This window comes from Anguilla anguilla, chromosome 10, assembly GCF_013347855.1.
Source record: "Anguilla anguilla isolate fAngAng1 chromosome 10, fAngAng1.pri, whole genome shotgun sequence".
Lineage (NCBI taxonomy): Eukaryota > Metazoa > Chordata > Actinopteri > Anguilliformes > Anguillidae > Anguilla > Anguilla anguilla.
The window spans coordinates 25,778,283-25,795,056 of record NC_049210.1 but is presented as its reverse complement, the minus strand read 5'-3'; the positions used below and the strand labels follow the sequence as shown (position 1 = coordinate 25,795,056).

The 16,774-nt window shown below is 40.1% G+C and overlaps 1 protein-coding gene across 1 annotated transcript in view; it reads right to left on the bottom strand.

Moving 5' to 3' along the window:
* The window catches only part of LOC118206898, a 108,452-nt gene that overhangs the window by 63,164 nt on the left and 28,514 nt on the right, over window positions 1–16,774 (bottom strand). Inside the window, exon 3 of the mRNA XM_035380042.1 lies at window positions 3,369–3,893. Within this exon, the coding sequence (XP_035235933.1) occupies window positions 3,369–3,893 (525 nt within the window). The remainder of the gene's footprint in view (window positions 1–3,368; window positions 3,894–16,774) is intronic.

The window sequence follows — 16,774 nt, the reverse complement described above, 5'->3', positions numbered from 1 at the left end:
AACAAACTCGTGGCATTCGTTCTACAATGGAAATAATATATTGTTCGTAAAGATCTTCCCAACACTGTTGCAGAAGTTCCCACAAATGTGTTGCACGTGTAGGTTGCTTTGCTTTCACGCTTCTGTCCAGTTCAACCCAAGCCAGCTCGATGGGGTATAAGTCCAGAGACTGTGCTAGCCATTCTATGATTTGAAGCCTACCATCTTCTTCTTTCCTTCTAAGATAGTTCTAACATAGCCTGGAGGTTCTGGGTAATTATCTTGCTGCAGGATGAACCCCTGACCAACTAGGCATTGACCAGAGGGTATTGCATGGCGCTGCAAAATGCTGTGGTAGCCCTTTTGGTTCAGGATGCCAGTCACTCTGCAAAAGAGCCCCAGACCATCAGTTGGTGCCACACACTGAGGAACCATGCTTTCACCTACTTGACGGCGTACAAAAACCCTCCGTGATGAACCGAAGATTTCAAATTTTTACTTCAACCACTGTGGTCGAAGTGACCAAGTCTCAGTTTCAAGAAGAGAAGACTTCCAGCTGCAGGTTTGACAGGTCAAGTGGCAGTACAAAAGCCATTGCTAAAATGGCTAAATAAGAAAAAGAGGCTTGCCTGGGCCATGAAGCACTGGCAGTGGACTACTGAAGACTGGAAGAAGGTCTTATGGAGCGATTAATCAAATTTTTAAATCTTCGGTTCATCACGCAGGGTTTTTGTACGCCGTCAAGTATTTTTGAAATTGAGTGTCTTTAAATAGGTATTTTATAATGAGGATATTTCACACTGTAATGTAAGCTTTCATTGGTAGATCAGTAGTTTTTGTGTTTTATGCACCAGATATGACATGAAAGCAGGAACATTGCCAAAACGTGGTGGATGGTTGAATATTGTTTTAATGTCATCCCATCCCCATACAAGAAAACATTACATACTGTAGAGTACAGAAATACATACGAGAGTAAATGATTACAGATTTAGGTACTGTACCGCGTTGTGTGACAATGTTTTTGCATATTTTTTAAAAATCTGATATCAATGGTTCATTTTAAACCATTAGGGGCTCATTTATATGCTTTATAATGGACAAAAAGCATTTTATTCATTTTTGGAGAGATTCTGGATATGTTTCTGGACCCCTAGATATTTTAGACCACTGTACTGACAGAAATCTTGTAATTCCCACTTGAAAATCATGCAAGAGTGAGTTTCCTGAGTCAGAACAGTTGATTTGTAGTGAAATACATAATTACATTGTGATTTACTGCAGTGCAATTAGACATTTTGGATAGATTTGGAGACACTGGGTATACCCTAACTTTTTGCTTTATAGATCTTTAGTAGTTCTACATATCCACCCTTTAATTTTATGAACTTGTGGTCACTGAGTTTTTGATCCAGGTCATGGGATCTCTCAGTATTCCTTGCCAACTAAAAATAAGCTAATTCATTTTTGTTTTTTTTGCCTAGACAATTGCCTTTGTGGCACTTTATTTCTTCCTAATGAATATAAACTAATCTAAATTAGTATTGTAAATGGTATGAATGTCTTCATTTTAAAGCCATTTTTCAAGTCTCTGTGATGCTCACATCTGGAGTTATAATGCTACAAATAGGGTACCCCTAAATGGGCAAGGATTGGCCAGATTTGGCATATGCGCAGAGGGGATAACAGGCCCCCATGGTCAGTTTTGGAATGGACTACCTAAATTACAACACATTTTTTGTCATGTCATGCTGACTGAATGTTCATATATAAACTTGATCTAAAACTGAACAAACCTTAATTTCAATGTGATGGCTGACTACACTTTGCCTAAATAAGATGTGGAATGTCTGGTGGCTCTGATGTTGTTGCCACAAGTTGATGTCTGTTAGTCTGGAACAAAGTCTGTCCTTGGCAAGTGGGAGCTTGGAGTAGAACTGTTCACAGTGGTATGTGGTTCCAAACAGTGATGCCATCTTAAGCACGTTTCCTCAAATTCGGAAATTTGTTAACGCTTATGTTTTGCTTGTAGAAATCTAGCAAATTCATGTTGCTGTGTCTGGCCCTTAGCTGAAAGCTGTTTTGCAATTCAATGATCTCTAGCTGCATGCACATGCAAATTTCTCTAACAAATGAGCACATTCCTTTGCATATGCTGTTGCCCTTTCAGGCTCAGGATTTTGATCACGGAGAGTAGGGAAATGTACCATGTTCCCCCTTTCAAGTTGCACCTGCCACAGCTTTAGTTTAGCTTCAAATGACTTCACATGGGAAAGGAGTGAGATCAGGAGCTGGTTTGCCCCTTGCAGTTTAACATTGAGGTCTGACAGATGGCTGGTAATGTCCACCACGAAGGCAAGGTCATAGAGCCACCTGCTATCATTAAGTTCCTCCACACGACATCCTTTCATTTCCATGAAAACTTTCACAACGTCCCTGAGTTTGTAAAACCTTCTCAGCATGGTTGCCCTGCTTAGCCATCGCACCTCACAGTAGTAAACCAGACATCCATCCTCAGTTTCAAGGCCTTTCAACAATTCCTTGAACTGGCGATTATTCAACCCTCTGCATTTAATGAAGTTAATGCAGGAAGCAACCCTTGTCATCACACTGTTCAGACATAGCGACTATGAGCACAGATTTTCTTGGTGAATGATGCAATGGCATGTGACTACATCACTTGGATCCAGACCAAGACCTGCCATCTCTTTTTTGAGGAGGGTCACTAAACCCTTGTGAGAATGCCCAGATAAACACTATTGTCCAGTGTGGCATGCGTGGGGGGTGTAGTTGCAGATGAGGCTGCAGGGAGGAGGTGCTTGGTAAATGGACTCCGTCTTTGGCATAGTTGTCCTGAATTACTACTAATAAAGCTAGAACACAGAGTTTGAGTTTGGTCATAGTTTGGTTGCAGGAGCACTGAAAGTATAAGCTGACCAATCTCAGGACGCCGGCATCGTGGCCACTTGGGGATTGCACCAACAAGTTAAATCACAATGGTTCATGGAAAATAGCAATCTTTACAGTGACTTCCAGATGCAAGTATGTTTTTGTTTTAGAAAATGTAATCATTTTGAAATCAGTTTGGATAGCATTAAAAACGAACCCTTCTCTGCCTTTATTTCATAAGCCTTGAGGCACACACCTTAATGCCGACCCTTATTCAATTGCAGTTCTGCTTATATCTAGTCTTCCTTGCTTACCATGTTGAATACAGAATTCACCTGGAGTAAAACCATCTGCCAAATGACAAATTTGTAAATTGTATACCATTGAACTGCCTTGACTAGGACATAAATTTGTAATTATAAGTCATTCACACAGTTCTGTTTTAAGCGTTAAGCACTAATCATTGAAAGCAAACTGGAAAGAAGCATATTGGCAGTTACCTTTAAGGAAAAGTACAAAGTCTTTCACTTCACAGGAACAGTCCCATGGGTTCCCCTCCAGCCGCATCTGTGTTGAGTGCAGTGGGAGGTATGTCTCCGGGCTCAAACGGGTCAGTTTGTTTCCAGAGAGGTCCAAATGAGCAAGCCTATTCTGTGTGTAAAAGCTTCTGAGGGCAATGGTGTAGATCTTGTTGTTAGCCAAGTTCAGGCTTGTGAGACCAGAGAGGCCAGTCAGACTGTGTTCTTCCAAAATTTCTATGTCGTTCTGGAATAGGGTGAGGTTTTCCAAATTGGCTGGCTGGCAGAACCATGACACACTGATCTGGGAGAGATTATTCTGGTACAAGCTAAGCTTCTTTAGCTGGCAGAATGACTGGAATGCACCTGTGGAGACTGTAGTAATTCCAGCATTTGCTATTGTTAGACTGCTCACAGATTCCAGTGTTTCACCACTGAACATACTGGAATTTATTTCCCTCAAATTGCTAACTAAGATGACGATGGAGGACAGGCCAGGAGGAAAGCCTGAAACAAACACAAAAACATGGTAAACGTCATAAATAAATCATAACAAAGTTGATTAATGGGAGTTCAAATTAGACTGTTATGGATATGGTGATGTGGAATCTATTAGTGGGGGCCTGTCTTTTTTAGGAAATGGTATACAATTGGTGTTGTAAAGATAGTCCTGCATGGGTAAGACTTTGGTGATCTGCACCTGCCATGGACACTACACCACAGTGTTCCTGTCATGCAGCCTACGAATATAATTTTTTACTTCCCTCAAACTCTCTGACCCTTTGATTCAATCACCCACATCCTGACCTGCGACGATGCTGATACATTTCTCTCATATTTAAAATTAATTTTATATAAGGCTATCGGTAAGTTAAATGCTTGCACAAAGATATAGTGTAAGCCCCTGAGTTAATACTTTGAGAATTCTGCCAAAAGAAAGAAAATGGCTAATTTTCATAAAAAATAGTCCAATGGTGGCACTATCATAAATGCCAACAAAAACATTTTTACATAACTGGAATGAGTGGCAAACATGCTTAACGAAAATGTTTACTGTAGCCTCTTTAGCCATGGAGTGACTGGCAAAGCACTTGAAATACTGTAGTTTAAACCAAGATTAATTAATGTTCTTTGGGGTGTTAGTAAGTAATTGATGATTAATTATTCTTCATTACACATTCACGTCGATCATGCTTAGTGATTAAAAAGATACATTTTATTTCGGGTTGCCTAATGCACCCCTCTTTCAGAGAAAACGTAATTATATAAATTGTCCACCAGACTGAGCTGTATATATAAACCTACAGTGAGAGATTGGACATTTACATCTGGGTACTGGCACTCAAATGCTTAGGCAAGATGTTTACCATTATGTTCCATCTGCCTTAATTCAACTCACCAATGCCCTCTTGGTGAGTTGAATTAATGAGCTATTATATATATATAGTTAAAAACTACACAACAGAGAGGGAAGTCTGGGCCATTATTTTATGTCATTGAGCTTGATGACGTATAACGTCGGAGCAGACTTCCCTCTCTGTTGTGTAGTTTTTTGATAATTCTGAGGATAAAATTTAAAGAATATTTGATATGATTTTGATATGCAAAACATGTACATCAGGATAAAGAGGTTGTGTAATTATTTGCTCATGAGAATATAATCTTTAACGTTTTCCTCTATGGAAAATAGAAACCATTGTTTCAAACCACTTCCTAGGTCCAGTCGCTTGTTTTGTAGTGTGTGGAACTTTAACATTCTATTGCTGACAGCACAATTATGCAGTCCTCTGACAATCTGAAAAATACAGAGCTAATTTACTGCCGGTATTACTTACACGTGTTTCACAACTTTCCACATATGATAGGGAAAAGAGCCTCATGTGTTTGCACCAATCAAAATTAAGGTATCCACAGACAATCAGGGGAAGAGTAGCTCATAACCAATCAGAAAGAGCAGCAAAGTGGCAGGGAGTAGGGGTGCCTGTCTCCCTAAATTTTGGAATCAGCACTGACTCTGGCTGAAATTTCTGGAGTTGTGGAATCGACTCTTCAACTCCAATAGAATTTGATTTCAAAAAGCACTTTTTAGGCCTACAATATGCTTGACCTAGCCCAGTGGTGTCAAACTCGTTGCCATGGAGGGCCGTGTGTATGCAGGTTTTCATTCCAACCAATTAATGCTGCCTTAATTGAGTCCAATTACTCATTCAGCCATATGCGTTTAACTGCATTGAAGCACAGAATATAAGAAAATCTTTATTTAGACAATGCGGGTCACCATAGACGTCGGGTCACCATTGTGCACAAACCTGCATCCCTAATTCAGCAAATAATTTAACTAATTATATAATCAAGATCTGAGGCTGGAATGAAAACCTGCATACACACGGCCCTCCATGGCAACGAGTTTGACACCACTGACCTAGCCTATACTAAACATTGATAAGCCAATCAGTGGTGTATTCTAGTATAGGCTACTTGTGAACATATGCTTGCCCTGATTTGCAATTCAATTTAAGCCTAAACTGAGCAAAAAATTAAGAAGAAATGAGTCCCACACTTACTGCCCACTGTTTCTTCCTAGCTGCAACCACCCGATGATGTCCAGAATTCCATACATTAATTAGGCCTATTGTCTAATGTGCAATGGCAAGACCATAAAATATGTAGAAAAAGTGTAAGTTTAAGAATAATTAAGCCTGTTGTTGAATGTGTCAAGGTAACACATTAAAAATATGCAGTGAGAAAGTGTTTAAGAATAACTATGTTTCATTGAATCACAAGAAGCTAGACTAGGCTACGAAAACATAATTGAAATGAGTGTCCGTGATGAAGAATAGGCTACAGTAAGAATACCATGGAGGTATTTTTGTAGCAAAAGTCACAAATCTGTAGAATGGATTCACAGATCTGTAAATGGGATTTTGCAAATCAGTTGAATGGATTCACAAATCTGTAAACAGTTTCCCAAATCTGTAATTTAATATGAGCATACACACAATAACAAACTTGAACAAAGACAACTAGAACAATGTTAATGGCAGACTGTGCAGGATTTTTTACTTGAATATTATAAAATAACCATGTTAAGGCATATCTACGATTCACTGGTAATCAATTTATTTACTTAGTTTTGCTGAATTGTGCACCTTTTACCTGTATTTTTTATTCTAAAATGTGCTCAGGTGTTCATGGGCATGATGCTCTTTTCTGTGTGGGGAGGGGTGGACATGGCTACAGAGCCTGTGGATTTTTGGATAAGATTCCAACAAAGTGTTTGTTGCTAGTTTGCTGCAATTGACAACCTGTTAAAATACTTGGATTGCAATTGTGGTTGGAATAAAAACTAGCATTCACAGTGGTACCCAAGGACTGAGTATGAGAAACACTGTTTTAGTTAAGAATTGTTGATGTAAAGGCTAATTACTGATCACTGATCACTATCACATCACTATTAAAATAAATAGACATTGGAGATGCACTAATAAAATGGAAATTTAACTGATATAATATATAAATACAGTTTTGCCATTAATGGCATGATGCATCAGTAGAGGAGGGACAGAGACTGTCCGTAGCCAAAACATGGAATGCTAACAAGCTATTGTCAGTTAGCTATCAATCTAATGTCCTGTTAGACTGTAAACAAAATGCATGTGGACAAGTACTGTCCACTGGTTTTGTGGTGACATTACGCAATTCGACTACGAAAGATTTCAAAAATGAAACTCAAGCTATCAAGATAAACTCATTTGATTCGTGATAAACTGAGCTCGCTAAAAAAACAGGCAATGACTTGGTTTGACAAGGATTTTGTACTAACTTACAGTGCAGCGCCCTCTTCATTCTCCATCACAGCTCCAATGTGCTTTCTCATACGGTGTTCATCAATCGCTATTGTGCTCCCATGCCAGGCAAATTCAGCTTTGCACATTTTGCAGCAAACTGTCTTCTTTGTGTTCTGCAATGTAAAGTGTTCCTATACTTTTGAAGATTTTGAGTTGCACCCGAGTTTCCACTGGGAGAACTGCCACTCTGTCTCCGCCATCTTCCCAATTTGTTTTCATTCTAGTAACGTAAAATAATGTGCAAGACCTAACTTTAAAAAACAAGATCCAACTAATCGATAATTTAATTTGTTGCGAACTAATGTTAATTGTCAGTTTTGTTGACATCTTCGATTAGTTGTTGCAGCCCTACAGCGAAGCAAAAAGACAAGCCAACAGGGCTAAATCAAAAACTAGAGTCAACCTTGGAATGACTTTTCTTCGGTGGCGCCAGCTGAAGTTTACCAAGGGGATGAGAAACGATGCAGAGCTAGGCCTGTTTTCTGTTGGACCTGGAAGTAGCATTACTTTTAGCTAGTTATCTTACACAGCTACATGCCAAGGTTTGGGTAGCTTTTGTATCGAATTCTGTTCTTCTATCAAGATGTCTTCCCCCAGAGAAACTGCTGTTACTGTTTATAGTTGCAACTTCACTAGCTTGGTAATTCACCTGCATTTATTTCAATTCATTTCAATTATTTCAAATTAATTCGATACATAAAGCCACCTTCACTAACAAAGCATGGACTTTGAAATTTACTTTATATGTATATTAGCTAGCTATAATAGACCTATGGCCAGGTAAATGTCCAGGGGAGTATTTCAGGAAGCAGGATTACGAAGTTGGCTGTATAACTGCGTGGAGTAACACCCAGGACAGCTCTTTTTCAGTCCATGTCCCAGATTTGGGAGGGTTCCGAGTTTACTTCCAATTATCCACTTTACTCAGTAATCTAATCATGCTTCATGATTACACAGCCTAGAATAGCTAAATACCAAATGAAGAAAAACACAAATTAGCTGCACTGGTACTATGGAGTAACTATGCTGTACAATGTTCCTACGTGCTAAGGGGTGCACTTAGTGTAAAGATTGTTATAACAACGCCTAATTACTGTTACCATCTACATGGAGACATTTTTTGCAGCCAAAAATGCTATTTTCAATATCTCTAAAGCATCTCTTCGCTTGACATTTTGCTTATATTGCTCGAGGGTGTGTCCTCAACTGAAATGTGGGTGAGGTTGAGGACAAAGGAGGTGTGAGTGGGGTTTACAAACATAGCGTCTACAAGGGCAGCAAAATCCTACATAGTATACCTTAAATTTAGGCTATATTGAAATAATTTACCAGGACTTAGCGTAGCCTAGCAATAATTTGGAATCTAGGACAGGCTATTCCTTTATGTAGCTAATGTCCCTAATGCACCCTAGATTTTAAAATATAATATATAGTATATATTTGGTCTTAGATGTTTATTTTTTGTTTTCTGCATTAGTGTTTCAGTAGAAAAGAGCAAATGTATGATTTCCAAACATGAATTTTACAGATACATTTTTGTATTTTGTTAAATAAAGTAATATTTTAAGTAATAGACTACTTTTCAGATAAAAATTGATCAAGGATCTCTGGGATTACCTGGAGAGCCAGAAGCAAGCGAAACAGCCAAAATCTGCAGAAGAACTGTGGCAAGTTCTCCAAAATGCTTGGAACAACCTACCAGCCGATTTTCTTATAAAACTGCCGGACAGTGTACCTAAGAGAATTGATGTAGTTTTAAAGGCGAAAGGTGGTCACACAAAACATTGATTTTATTTTGTTTTTAACTATTTACTGCTCTTTATATTATTTTTTCGATATTTATAACCTTTCATTTCATTATTCTGAAAGCATCTTAGCTGTACAGAATTTTTTTTTTTTACAGGTGCCTAAGACTTTTGCACAGTACTGTACATTTATTGATTATGATAATGAGTTGGTAACAGGCTAATTGAAAACAATAATTTGTATAATATGATGAATAAGATTATACGAGAAAATTATGATTTTGCGATGGCTAAACATAAGAGGTTGGCAGTACTACCATTTAACATTTAGGGTTAGTTTGTGTTATTGGTTAGTGACACGCTACTCTGTTATTTGGTTAATTCCTTATACCAGTCTCATAAAAAATTTAAGTTCAACAATGTAAACTACAAGGTCAGGGAATTTGCTATTCCCGACCAGAGGTGGGTAGTAACGCGTTATATTTACTCCGTTACATTTACTTAAGTAACTTTTTGAATAAATTGTACTTGTAAGAGTAGTTTTAATGCAACATACTTTTCACTTTTGAATAAATTGTACTTGTAAGAGTAGTTTTAATGCAACATACTTTTCACTTTTACTCGAGTATATTTGCGAAGAAAAAATGTTACTTTTACTCCGTTATATTCGGCTACATTCCGCACGTTACTTTTATTTTTTACCCATTTTTTACTCAATGGACATTCTGTTTGTTTCATTCTCTCAGAAAGACTTCAGCCAAAGAGGCTGACTGGTCTTTGCTTTGGCTCTGTCTCAGCCCCAAATGACTCCGTTTCACCAATCAAACATAGCCAGTCACAGCACACAGGAGGATGAGTGGGCGACAACAATGGCTGAAACAACGGCGGGTGATTCGTAGGAGGCAGAACACCCCTGGCTTCATGTTCAAATTATGTTTTACTTACAGACTACCAAAAACAGTAGTTACATTATGCGCTGCCTTCTTTGTCTGCCTAGAAATGTGGACATTTCAGCCTACAAGAACTCAACTTCGAACTTGAGAAAATATGTGGCGGTAAGTTGTAGGTTCGTTTTGGCTGTGGATAGCTAACTATTTGACTGAGTGGTCATTTATTGTCTTGGACAATCCGTTTGTGAAATATACGCGCATCGGTACCTTCCAAAATAGCTGTGCCTAATACCACACGCCTTGTTTACGGCGTTGTCGCCCTTTTTAGTACAGTCTGGCTTGATTGACAATTCATTTATTCAGTAGGTGAGAGTATAAGCTTTCTAACGATGTATAACATGTCTAATTTTGCTTTTGGAATAGCGTTTTTTAGGTCAGCATAACCGAAATTTTTCTTATCATCTCATTCACTTATGCATTCACTCACGAAACAAGGTCAACTATTTTTCGTAATTTCTTGGGAAATACTATTATTGTATTATAGTATTGAGGACTTCTGGGCATAGCTAAGCTGCATGTTTGCTGATAGACCTAGCTGACATCGTTTTCTGGAGCAAAACAGAAGCGGATTGAACTGTATTGTTGATTTACTGTCTCTGTCTCCATCTACTGAACACAGATAAGATTTCATCATTGCTATGTAAGTAGGCTATTATTGTTCAAAATACTTCGGTTATATACGTTATTTTTGAAATTGAGTGTGTTTAAATACGTTACTGGTATTAATGTGGATATTTCACACTGTAATGTAAGCGTTAGTTAGTGTAATAGTTTTTGTGAAGCATGCAACAGTCATGACGTGAGCGCTGGAACATTGCATAGCATTGCATAGCATACATAAGTTTGTTTACGCTAAACCGGAAGTTCTGCACATATTCCGCGCAAGGCATCATGGGACTTTGGAATATTGTGGATAAGTGCATCATAAGGTACAATAATGGTGCGACAAAGCATTATGTTTTCCACATATAAAGTTTCTGTTTGAATTTGAGCAGGCTCCTCTTTGTTGTGATGATGAGTCTATTTTAATGGATAAATCCCCTGTAGCCTCATTGATATTTTTTCTGTCAACGGAGGGTTCACCCCAACAAACTAATGAGGTATATAGACTTAATAGAGTACAACAGAAAGCGAAAATCTTCCTCTTCTGACGAACCTCTAGTGTATTGTTTTATTTAAAGGGATATGATTTAGGTCATATTTGAATTTGCACATGGCTATTTTATATTTAGTTTATTTCTACTGGACAAGCATTTACAATTTTATATTTTGGACATTTGGATTTTTACGTTCATCTTGCTCTGCTTATTTCAACATTAAATCAGATTATATGAAGTAACTCAGTACTTGAGTAGTCTTTTCACAAGATACTTTCTTACTCTTACTCAAGTAATTATTTGGATGACTACTTTTACTTCTACTTGAGTCATTATTATTTTAAAGTAACAATACTTTTACTTGAGTACAGTTTTTGGCTACTCTACCCACCTCTGTTCCCGACCAACATACGCACAACCAACAAAACACAACAACAAACAGCAGTAAAATAACCTAAACAGGTATTTCAAATTTTACTCAATACTATAATTTGATGTCAGTGTAAAGTAAAATGCGTTTCAATATTTAATGGTGATAGTAAGCAAGGCCAGTCCTTAATTCCATTGGGTGATGCTCGTTCAGCTCGTCAGCTGGTCCCAGGGGTTCGTGGCAGGTGCGCAGAGACTTGGGAAACTTCTTTTGTGAAGTCGGGGTTGCAACGGTTTCCAGTCAAGATGACGGATGTGCACAATCTTCCACTTGGACCCGGCCGCAAGGAAGATACGGAGGAAAAGTATGTATATGCGTGTTCCTCAAACAGCTGTAGATGGGAAATAAACCAGCTTGGTTTATTTTGCGGGAAGGTCTCCAGCAAGGTGCGAGTTGGGAAGTGCAGCATAGTCTGGTAATGTCCTTAAGGAGATACGCGTCTGTTCTGTTAGGCAAAGCCTTACCTCAGAGCAACGTTGTTAGGTTTTTATACTCAAAAGTCACTGAGACGACGGAACCCCATGTGTAATCTCTGTAATGTGATTGGTTTGTTATTTTAGCTACACAAATATTTGACTGGCTTGTGGTATTGGAGCAGTCAATGAAACGTGGATTGATAGACCATTGATTACTGCGCTAATGTTTAAGCTTGTTAAATTGGGCTCCCCATTCCTCCAAAAAGGAGGTGTTCCTTGCCCCAAGCTGATGCTTAATTGATCTTGCAGAGAGTTTATTGCAGGGTCACAAAAGGAAGGGGACAGGCACATACTTCCTTGGTTGACCAAGAAAGTTAAGGATGAACATGACTCAGTCCTGTGGTCTGGGACCCAGAGACCCAAACTTTCTGTGTATAGTTATACGTTGTTACACTGGGTTATGATTAAAAAGTTGACTTACTGAAAGTGTTATATAAGAAATTATATAGAATATCATACAGATCTTATGGTAACTTGGTAAATGTATTTCTAAAAGTGTACTTTTAAAAGCCTATATATCTAATGCCGAGTTCACGCTACACGATTGTAGCCCTGATTTTCCACTCGCCGACAGTGTTTGGAGATCGCCGACAAAAGCCCCAGATCAGAGGCAAATCGGCGTTCACTCGGGGCTCGCAAATCGGTGCTCGATCGCTATGTGTGAACTGTTCAAAGACGTGATCCGAGAGACTCGCCGATGCATCGCAGACGCCCGAAAGATATCAAGCAGGCTAAATATCTGGACCTGTCCAAATCCTGTGGTGTGAAGTGCTGTGACTGGCAATGAGGGCAGCGACGAGCTACAGCGAATGAGAGCGCAAGACATGGGGTAAGGGGAAACCTGGGGGAGGATTTGTAACACCTGCAACACGACAACATCAACAAGCATGGCTACATTATGGCTTTATTTATTTATTTATTTATTTATGGCTTTATTTTATACATGGCTCCATCTCTCTCTGCAGAACAGACAATCCTTGCTGCCTGCGAATCCCAATCCATTCTCTCACCCATATTCTTTTCTTTTTCTTCCTTGTTTTTTCGCTGCAAATCAGCGCACAAACAACTTGGAACGCTCGTTTCTTGTGGACATCTATTTTTGGAAGAAAAAAATCCTGTCTTGCGCATGGTATCGCATCATTTCCCGTGTCACTTCTCACATGTGTTTTTGTGACAAAACATACTTTGGAGACCGGTTATGCTTTAAGCTCCTCCCGGATAGCTGAGCTCCTCACTCTATCAAGGAGAGCAAGCCCTGCCACCCTATGTAGAATCCCCATTTTGGTCGCTTGTATTCGCAATCTCACTCTTTCGGTCACTACCCATAGCTCATGACCATAGGTGAGAGTAGAGATGAAGATTGACTGGTAAAATTTGGCTCAGTTCCTTCTTCACCACCACCATCCGATACAATGCCCGCATTACTGCAGCCACTGCATCTACATGGCTGTCGATCTCCAAATCCCAACCGCATAACACTCAGCTGCAAACCGCTCTAGTGTGCATCGAAGGTCACAGTATGATGAGGCTAAGAGTAGGATGTCATCTGCAAATAGCAGAGATGCCACTCCATTGTCCCCAAACTGGACACACTCCATACCTCAGCTGTGCCTTGAAATCCTGTCCATGAATACCAAGAAGAGGAGGGGAGACAAAGCGCATGCTTGGCGGAGTCCGACACCCACTTTGAACAAGTTTGACTTAATGCTGAGAATGCGAACACAGCTTTCTCTCTGAGCATACAGGGACCGAATGACACGCAACAGTGACTCCGGCACCCTGTACTCCCGCAGCATGTCCCACAAGATACCTCAAGACACACTGTCATATACCTTCTCCAAATCCACAAAACACATGTAGACTGGATAAGCAAACTCCCACGCCCCCTCAAATATCTGTGAAAGGGTAAAAAGCTTGTTCCACGGCTTGGACGAAACCCACATTGTTCCTCCTCAATCTGAGGTTCAACTGTCGACCGAAGCCTCCTTTCCAGCACCTTGGCATAGACTTTCCCAGGGAGGCTGAGGAGTGTGACTCCCAGATAATTGGAACACACCCTCCGGTCCCCCTTCTTAAAAATGGGGACCACCAGCCCGGTCTGCCACTCTAAAGCACTGTTCCCAACTTCCACGCGACATTGAGGATTTGTGTCAGCTAAGACACACCAATAACATCCAGAGCCTTCAACATTCTCATCCACCCCTGGTCCTCTGCCACTGAGCTCTCCAACCACCCCAGTGACTTCTGCCACAGAGATGGACTCTGATCCCTCGGATTGCTCCAGCTCCGCCTCCGCGTGTCTGTTGGATTCAAAGTGTTCCTTCCACCTTTCGACAATATCCCCAGTTGAGGTTAGAGTTTCACCATTCCTGCTGACAACGGCCTGAACGGTGGCCCGCTTTCCCCTCCTCAGGTGCCGAATGGTTTTCCAGAACCACTTTGGGGCCCACCGAAAGACCTAATCAAAGGCCTCTCCAAACTCCTCCCATACCCTGGCTTTTGCTTCTGCCGCTGCCGCAGCTGCGACCTTTTTCACCTGCCGGTACCTGTCTGCTGAATCAGGGGTTCCCAGTGCCAACCAGGCCTGAAATGCCTCTTTCTTCAGTTTGACAGCTTATTGAAACTAGTCATTACGATTTAAAGGTGAAACAATGGGTGTTGCAGTTGTATGTCCCATACAAAAAATACTGTACAATTCTTACAATAATGCATAGTTATTATGTGCTTTTCTTTATGTGGATAATCTCAAAGCACTACACACATGCATTGAAAAGGATTTTTTTTAAATGAAAAAAAAAGCGAATAAAAAGATAAAAAATTATGAAAACAAAGTAGCAAATAACCTGGAGCAATAAAATGATTTAGCAGACAGAAAAACAAATTTTAATAATACTCATTCTTAAAAAGATTTAAGACCAGACTTGAAATTGCTCATAGCCTCAGATGGTCAGGGAACGCGTTCCACAGACGGGGCGCGGCCAACAAAAAGCCTGATCCCCCAATGAGGAGAGTTTTGTTGGACCGCAGATGGAGTAAGCAGTTGTGGTGTAAGCAGTTCTTTGAGATATGTAGGTGCACTGTCGTGGAGGCACTTAAAGGTGAGGGGAAGGGTTTTGAATTTAGTCCAGTAGGAGATGGGAAGCCTGTGCAGGGAATCCAGAATGGGAGTGATGTGCTACTGTTCTCGCATTCTCGTTAGGATCCTGGCAGCACCGTGTTGAATGTACTGGAGCCCATGGAGGCTCTTAACAGGAATCCCAATAAAAAGTGCACTATATCATCAACATGTTATGTTTTCACACCTTCTTTATATAATTCTAGCATAACAGTGTTAGTGTTTCCTATATTTTGTTCACAAGAAGTGTGTTTAACGTGTGTTTTCTTGTATATTTTTTGTTAGTTTTTGTAAACTCAGTACAAGTACTGCACTACGGCTGCAACTTATACGTATGCTCGACTTCTCAGATGGTGACAGTGCTGTAACATTGGAACAGACCCAAATTTTTGCCTCTGGAGCAAGCTCAGGCTCAGTCTAGTCAGACTCAGAAACAAATTTCAGATTTTTTCAGTAAGCCCAAATCAAAAAAACTTGCAACTACGACTAGCACTGAAACTACTACCCCAACTGGCTCATCATCAGCTGTGACACAGAACAAGTCATTACTAGCCCCGGAGGATCTCCGGGACAGATCGACGACGTCTGCGACCACAACCAGGGCGGTGGGAGCAGTTAGCTTAGTTGAATTTGATCAGCCTTTCCAGCCGGAAAGGACTTTAATTTCCCAGGGAGGCTTTTGGAACAGAAAATTTCTCCCGTGCATTTATGCCAGGTTGGTTTGAGAAATGCAATGGCTACATTATATGAAAGACAGTGATTGTGCTACTATGATGCTACTTCAAGCACAGAGGATAGCAGCACAGCCAACGTTAGCTGCAATGATTCTGCAGAGTACAACAACAGACACATGTCTCAAACCTGGCAATCCTTCAGATTGAAAAGGCCCATATACAATCAACATCAAAAGTAATTCAAAAGTATGCAGCAACCAAGAAGGAAGCTCCAGTTTACCGTCTAAAGTTAGGGCTAAGGTTGATTTATTATTTTGCTTGCTTGGATGTTTTGTTATTCCTTGGCTTTGAGTTGTTTCTATTTAGTCATATTTTAGACCTGCGATAATATTGTACATGGTTGACATAGTAGCTACGCTGACAGTGACATGCACTGGTGCCCGTGATATTGTTGTTATTGTGCGGTCTACACCGACGTTGTGTGTGTATTGTCATGGGTGACTACTCAACGCTATGCCAGTGTGCTCATCCTGATTATTAAAGTACATTTTTAACTATGCCGTTTTCAGTCATACTGTTTGGCTGACCTGGGGCTGTCAAGATGTGATTTACAATGTTGTATGGAGCCTCCTACAGTACAGCCCCCGACCCTTTACTGCGCTGTTATGCTGATATTTTTCGTCGTGATGATCTGACTTCAGACCCCTGACTGATTTGCCTAAAATCGCCTATGGTTACAGTCACTGTATGCAGTCAGCTAGCTATCTAGCTAATGTTGTGGTCTGGTGACAGTGTTGCACGACAAGTGGAGCAGAAAAGGAAAGGAGGGTGATACTATGGGGGGGTGTCAGTCGAGTCGACAGCGCAGCACCCCCTATTCAAAACATGTTCCTGCAGCTATGTGTGGTGTAGTTGTGTATGCAACATCTACATGTTTAATGGGGAGGTTCTATCTACTGTATATTTTGGGCAATCACTGCAGGTATTGGCTGCTTATTTATTCATCACTTGCATATAACTGCTGTTACGTCTATTGAAATTGCTATCTTTAAA